Source organism: Fundulus heteroclitus, chromosome 4 (assembly GCF_011125445.2).
Source record: "Fundulus heteroclitus isolate FHET01 chromosome 4, MU-UCD_Fhet_4.1, whole genome shotgun sequence".
Lineage (NCBI taxonomy): Eukaryota > Metazoa > Chordata > Actinopteri > Cyprinodontiformes > Fundulidae > Fundulus > Fundulus heteroclitus.
Window position 1 is genome coordinate 15816343 of NC_046364.1, and position 7908 is coordinate 15824250.

The window sequence follows — 7908 nt, forward strand, 5'->3', positions numbered from 1 at the left end:
ATTACTCATCTGTGGGTAGTTTTCAACCTCTACTTCCTGTTTATTACAGCATAACATCACGGTATGACCACAAAGCTTTTGCCCGGTTAATTTGCTACAAACCAGTAGACGGAGACAAGTCTGATTCACATTTTCTTCCTGTGACATTTTAAAATTTGCTCGAAATTTGAACAAGAAAAGTGCCTCCTTTAGATTTAAAGAGACAGCACCAAAATGAGTTGCTCTCAGATGCATCTTAGAACAAAGGTAAAAAATGAAATATGGGGTTATATTAACAAGACATCGCAGTTCAACTTTATTTAGACTAACTGAATGATTTCAATGTGAAAAGGAAGAACTGAAAAGCATGTTGCCATTCTTTAATGAGCACAGCAGCAGTATGTCTTATAGATGGGTCTGTTTTAGAGAGCTAAATGACACAGCAAAGCATGACACCTGCTCTTCTAGCAAGGAAAGGAACAACAGCTCTCAATGTCATGTGTTGTGCTAACATTGGTTTTGATCCCTTAAAACTATATTGAACTATAATCTCTTCAATGATAATTTGGGCACAACAATTATGCCCTCTTAAGGATCCAAAGATGATCTTGAAAGGCCTGACAACATGTTAAAGGTTAACGTCATAAATTTGTAGCGTAACTCAGTGACGGGTGTTTGCGGCATTGAACAGCCCTTTTATGATTTGCAATCACATCTATTATTTTTCTTTTTCAGATTCTTTATCACTTTTATCGTGCCATCACTGCCAACATCTGACCTCTCTGCAGCTGCAGTTCACTTAGGATGCCATTCCTCTTTACCATCAGGGTCATTTTACCCCAACTCCTCTATGCCACATGCATTCCCATCCATTTTAAATGTTTCATATTCACATATTTCCTATGCTTTACTTTTTTAATAAGTAATTATAAAAAAATGCTTCTTCATTAAGTTTATACATTGATTTAAGTGTAAAATTCAAGCATATTGAACTCTAAAGTATGTACAGATATTGCGTTTTTTTATACAATAGATAATAAATCAGCTGATACATTTTCTGACAGGTTTCCAATAAAACCTGGGATGATACATAAAGTTATTATGTGCTGTGTGTCTTTAGTCAGGGCTTATTCTGAAATATTGTTTTTTCTTAAATTTTATTTATTGTAACCATTCCAAAACAGGTATTGCATTGGTGTTTTATACATAGTAAAGAGCACGAGAAGCAACAAAATATGAACGGGTCTTCAAAAGCAAAACAGATAAACTCTTCGGCTTGGGAGGTTTGTTGCCTCCTTTCATACTTTTTTTGCAGAAAATATCATTTTATTGTACTTAATATGGTTTTTATTTATCAGTTTTATTCGGCGATGCATTTCTTGGTTGGTTGAATGTAATGTTCTTGAAAAGCGTGAAGCCGTCCACAAACAGGAGTCCAGCTGACATCAGGCACACCACCTGGGAATCCAGAGCAGATACGAGAAGCGTTGCATTACCCAACAACACGTCACATAATGTTTTATCTAATAATAAACCTTCAACCTGCCAGGGACAGCAAATGGAAATTAATGATATGACAGATCCAGGTGCTAATGTTGATTAATGTGCACTTTAAAGCCTACGTCAACAAACACATTTCCCTGGGCATGGGGGGGGGGGGGTATTCCAGTTATGTTCCTTGTCCAGAAGCCACCACAGAATCACTACGATCCCTTTTACATCAACCGTGTCCGATCGCTTTGTTTTTGTATCTGTGTTTATCACAGCTTGTTTCAAAGACACTTGGTTGGCCAATTGTGAATTTCCATCAAGGAATAGTCCTAATTTAATTAACGAGGTCCTGCTGAAAGTCACGAGCATTCTCGTTTTGCATGAATAGATTTGATTTTCCCAGAAGCAGAGGCTAGCTTCTAATAAAAGTTGAGTCAAGAGGAAAGTGGGCATCATGCGTCTTAAAACGAATGCAACATCAAAGTTTTACAGCTGTTTGTGGTTTTTATGAACCGTAAGAAACACCGTAGCCTCTATATGGCTGACTTTTCAACAACTCTCTAGGTCGCCACCTTCAGAGGTTTTCATAGAACTGTGCCAGAGTAGTCCTCATCACAGGTGAGGACGACTCAGAATGCAGATAGTGGACACAGGACTTTGTTGACTAGTGCCAGCAGAACCATCTCCTGATCAGCACATGGAAAACCAAGGAGCTCCTGGTGGATTTCTGCAGACCCAGACTCGTCTCACTGACACCGGTCAACATCCAAGGAACTTACACTGACATAGTGACATGCTCTGCCCAGGAGTGACGCCGAAAATAAAGTTCATGCATTTGTCCACAAATGCAGGAACTATATGCAGGAAGTCCACGAAATGCAGTTCAAAGCCTTCATCTGAACCAAAATGCTGCGGCAAGAGTTCTGATGAAAATCAAGAAGAGGGATCATATTTCTCAAATTTTAGCTTCCCTTCATTGGCTTCCTGTTAAACCAAGAATAGAATTTAAAATTCTCCTTCTCTCAAAATCTGTCGAGCTCTATTTGGCATTGAGACGTCAATTCCTATTGCCACATTGCTAGACAGGACACTGGGAGAAAAAAAAAAAAACATTCTCCTTCTCGCGTATAAAGCCCTTAATAATCAAGCTCCAACATATATCAGAGCTCTGATTACCCCGTATGTTCCTAACAGAGCACTTCGCTCTCAGACTGCAGGTCTGCTGGTGGTTCCTAGAGTCTCTAAAAGTAGAATGGGAGGCAGATCCTTTAGCTATCAGGCTCCTCTCCTGTGGAACCATCTCCCAGTTTTGGTCCATGAGGCAGACACCCTATCTACTTTTAAGACTAATCTTAAAACTTTCCTTTCTGACAAAGCTTATAGTTAGAGTGGCTCATGTTACCCTGAGCTATTTCTATAGTTATGCTGCTATAGGCTTAGGCTGCTGGAGGACATCAGGGCCTATTTTTCTCACTTTGCTGAGCTCTCCTACTGTTCTCCAATATACATTGTTTGTTGTTATTTCAACTTCTGCAAAGCCATGGACAATGCAGACGACTGTCCACTGTGGCTCTACACTCTGTCTTGAGACATGAATGCTGCTTGTCAAGACTTGATGCAATCTGCTGAGTTTCCTTAGATAGGAAACATTTTGACCAATCTGTCTGAATGATTTGACTGAATTTGACTTTGTATAGTGCCTTGGGATGACGTGTTGTGAATTGGCGCTATATAAATAAAATTGAACTGAATCTTTTAAGTACCTGAGAGTTCACCTGAAGAATAAACTGGACTGGAGCAACAACACCGATGCTCACTACAGTAGTAGAGTCAGAGCAAACTCTACTTGCTGAGGAGGCTGACATATTTTGGAGTGCAGGAGGCTCTCATGAGGACCTTTGACTCTGTGGTGGAATCAGCCATCTTCTATGATGTTATATGTTGAAGCACCAGCGTATCTGCTGCTGAGAGGAAGCGGTTACCTAAGCTCATCAGGAAGGCCAGTTCTGTCCTAGGATGCCCCCTGGACCCAGTGCAGGTGGTGGGAGACAGATGGATTCTGGCAAAAATAACATAATTGTTGGACTATGTCTCCCGCCCCTTATATGGAGCTGTTGCAGAGCTGGAAAGCTTCCTTAATGCACAGAGGAGCGCTATCACAGCTCCTCCCAGCAGCTGTTAGACTTCATAACCACCACTGCTTCCAACAAACTCAATAGACGTTTACATCTTTGAGTTTTTGCTTTTTTTTGTCAGCTGGTGTTTTTATGCATAAACATTTTGCACCGTTTTTAAAATGACCCTAATTAGTTACATACCTCGAATTTCTTGCGTATGCTATTGCTAATAACTGCAGTATGTTTCCTATGTTGTAAATCTGCTTTTTACCACTGGAATACCTGATTTTCCCCACCGTTGGACGATAAAGGATTCTCCTACTTTGCTTATATCTTTGGCCCACTCTGGTCAGTGGCCTGGCGGTGTGTCTGAGCTACATTAACAACAACTCTACATTTGTTGAGTTAAAGCTATTGTAAAGCACGGTCAGGTTTTAGTAACCTTAAATCCATGTACAAATATCGGCCTAATTCTGGATTTACAAAGGCACTTCTTACCCCTCCAACCAGTGTTCCTGTGGCAGAGTATGAAGTCAGCGCCATCAGGCTCAAGACAATAAGGTACACTGCAGCAAACACTGAATTGAAAAAATCCTAAAGAACAAAAAAAAAAGGAAAAAGATGGTCAGGATCAGTTCATATGGTGTCTAGTTATAAAGTATACAAAGTGCAGTGCCGTGTGGTAATGTTTCACTTACAACGATAGGCCAAAAGAGGAAAGTGATCCTCTTGTTGAGTTTCAGTAGGTACAAAAGTAGCAGAAGTATGGTGATTAGGAACTCCAACACTGTGGCTGCAAGGTACTTTGGAGTGGCGGCGACAGCGAAACACACAAATGCAACAAACAAGGTCACCTAACATGGAGAAGGAGATTCACATTATATTCTGGGAGATCTTTCAATGACCTTTCAGCAGAGGGTGCGAGTGAGATCTACAGATGGACTCACTGCTTTAGTCGCTAAAAAGCTCTTAACGACAGGCCCTGCTTTTAGCATTGTGTACCCACATAAGCAAGCTGCTTTACAAGCTGTTTCACTTCCCTTTTTTTTTTTTTTTGTACTTGCGCAGTTTCGTACACGGACATCTAAATCGAGATCCGTATTTAAATGTCAAATGTTCAAATTTACAACGGGATTAAAAAAAAACTCTCACTGTCTCTGCCACTTTCACAATCCCCCTCCTGGATTTGATAAAAGCGGCGTCCACGCCCAAGCTGCTCTGGACACCGTCCTCTGACATGATGGTGTTATTTCATTTGCAAAATGCAACTCGCTTCAGTCTGTTTCCTGCACTGTGCAAGTTCCTATGAGCTGAAAAAGGAAATGACTGTCGTAAAACGATCTCTATGTTGTGCCCTGATAAGGACAAAAACAGTAAATGTAAGCTAAATTTAGCATTTGACAATAAGGCACTGAGGGCTCTTTAAACAAAATCAAAGCATTTAACTAAAGATTTTGCACAAATGTGATATAATTCAACAATCAATCAAATGTATTGTATTCACAGTAATAGCTAAATGTTACCTGTTCCTCTAGCTTCATGCTTTAAAGACTGAATGGTCTTAGATTTACTACAGGCATGGTTAATTTAATTTAGTTCAGTTTATTTATGTAGCGCTAATTCCCATCACGTCATCTCAAGGCACTTTACAAAGTCACTGGTTAAGCAGTTTTCTATCTAAGGAAACCCAACAGATTGCAGAGTGTTTAGAGATCAGCATTTCCTGAAAGCGACTCCCTGAAAAGCTGAGGTGTCTAGAAACTGGTTGCTCATTTAAATCAGGAAGGAAAACATTGAAGCGGGAGATCGACAGGCGGATTGGTGCATCGTCTGCTGTGAAGCGGGTGCTGTACCGATCCGTTGTGGTGAAGAGAGAGCTGAGCCAAAAGGTGAAGTTCTCGATTTACCGGTCGATCTACGTTCCTACCTTCATCTATGGTCACGAGCTTTGGGTCGTGACCGAAAGAACGAGATCCCGGATACAAGCGGCTGAAATGAGTTTTCTCCGTAGTGTGTCTGGGCTCTCCCTTAGAGATAGGGTGAGGAGCTCAGTCATCCGGGGAGGACTCAGAGTAGAGCCGCTGCTCCTCCACGTCGAGAGGAGCCAGTTGAGGTGGCTCGGGCATCTGGTCAGGATGCCTCCTGGACTCCTCCCTGGTGAGGTGTTCCTGGCACGTCCCACCGGGAGGAGGCCCAGGGGAAGACCCAGGACACGCTGGAGGGACTATGTCTCCCGGCTGGCCTGGGAACGCCTTGGGATTCCCCCGTAGGAGCTGGCCCAAGTGGCTGGGGAGAGGGACGTCTGGGCCTCCCTACTGGAGCTGCTACCCCCACGACCTGACCCCGGATAAGCGGAAGATGATGGATGAATGGATGGAGGAAAACATTGCCGTTCGCTGCAGCTCTTCAGCATTTGATTCAAATCTGCATTTTACATTCTTGCTTCTTATGCAACATTGACTTTTCCATCTAATTCTTTTATCCTATTTCTTAGCTTTTATTGTGACTTTTCATTTCCCTCTCTGACTTCATGGTGTATAAATGATTGCTAGCACTGTTGCCTTGCAGCATGAAGGTCCTGGGTTCAAATCCCCCTTGAAGTCTTGATATGTGGCGTTGGAATGTTCTCCCCATGCGTTTTGGGGTTCTCTCTGCGTATCCGGCTTCCTCCCAAAGTCCATATATATACATTGGATTATTTTTTTCTCTAGATTTCTCCATGGTAAGAGTGTGTGAGCACATATGTTTGTCCTGTTGTTCTCTGTTTTGTCCTGCGATGGAGTGGGGTGGACCTTGGACAGGTACTCAATGGACAGCTGGAGAAAGGCTCCACCTGCCCTGCACGGATGAGCAGGAATCTGGATGTGGACGGTTGATTAATGAACGCTCCTTACCATGGCTCATCTATAATCAGCATGTGGTAAACAAGTCTTTAAGAGCCTTAGCAGCATACTTGATCTTTGATTAAACGTCCACCAGCAAACTACAACTTCATTTGTAGCATCCAGATCAGTCACCAACCTTATTGAAACTGAGACCTACTTCATCGGCACCGTGTCATACTAAGGGCTACCTGTACTGACCTTTGAACTACAAGAATCCAAGCTCACCTTAACTTTATGTAATATAAATATGTTTTTAATGTCTATGTCATTTTTAAATCTATATAAATACAAGTATGATTAAAAAGGAAGAGCAACTGAATAAAATAGCATTTTAAATGCTGCTATACATCTTAATCCACAAACTGGTTAGTTTTGTTTGGCCAGTGCTCTGTTACAACGACACACTGCAGGCGATGTGTTTGAGGTCATTCTTGTGTGGTTTTGAGTTATTGCTCCTCTCTATCAGTTTAAATGACAGCTTGAGGATATGCTGCATTGTGCTGACATGAAGTTTTGAAGCAGCATCTATAGGGGTGACCATGTGACTAGCTGCAAACTTTAGCCTTGCTTCAAAAAGATCACCTTTGGTGTTGCTGGACAACTACTTCCTTCTTCAAAATGACCAGAAAAAGAAAACCTGACTCTGCAGTCATGCTGGTTTTTGCAGGATTGAGTTTGTATCAAGCCCAAACATCTGTGGTCCCTGTTTTGTTCCCAACAAAATCTCCTCTCAGCCTGCAGTGGCTGAATCTGCTTCCAGATTTTGTGGCAACTTTAGGATAACTCTTAAATGTTTGAACGTTCAGCTTACTGTAAACAGCTTTAAGGAACACCTGCATGGTTTCTTCTGCAATACGGTACATTTTACCAAAACAGTCTATATACATGCCATACAGAAGCTTTATATTTTTGCCAATAGCAACCCATGACCACCACCAGCATGAACTGCAAGGACCACCTGAGTCGGTAATTTAAAGGAATATGCCTCGCTCTCCACAGTTTGGCACCTCTGTTAAGGGTGAGTAAAAAAGCCTTAAAATGAATTCAGCTGCTACTGCAGAAGCATAATCTCACACTTAAAGCATAGGAAACAATCCAACCTTTTACTTGAGTACTGTTATTCAGACAGGAAAAAGTAAATAAATTGTTCAAAAAGGGGAAAGACGAGATGTTTGGGTTGGTACAATGTGTTTTGAACTTTATAAATCAGGAAATACAAAAACAAATAAACTCAGAAACAGCTTCTTCCCCAAGAGCTGCGAGGGCTATTTTGTTATTTTAACAAAATAAAACAAAATAAACGTCTCCAAAGCACAAATAGCGGCATCTTGGAGTCAACAAGTCTCCATATATGTATATCTATAGTCTTATTTGTACACATTCTTATGAAAAGTGATGATAACTGTGGAGGGCGATATTAATGTGAATTCATTTAA

The 7908-nt window shown here is 41.4% G+C and overlaps 1 protein-coding gene across 1 annotated transcript; it reads right to left on the bottom strand.

The window, feature by feature from the left end:
- Window positions 1–1117: 1117 nt before the first annotated feature.
- On the bottom strand, window positions 1118–5037 carry LOC118562804 (chemokine-like factor). Its single transcript, XM_036135680.1, has 4 exons — window positions 4740–5037; window positions 4286–4441; window positions 4086–4181; window positions 1118–1437 (listed from the first exon to the last, which is right to left on the bottom strand). The coding sequence occupies exons 1-4, from the start codon at window positions 4824–4826 to the stop codon at window positions 1327–1329; spliced, it is 450 nt and encodes a 149-aa protein (XP_035991573.1). The 5' UTR covers window positions 4827–5037; the 3' UTR covers window positions 1118–1326.
- Window positions 5038–7908: the final 2871 nt, after the last annotated feature.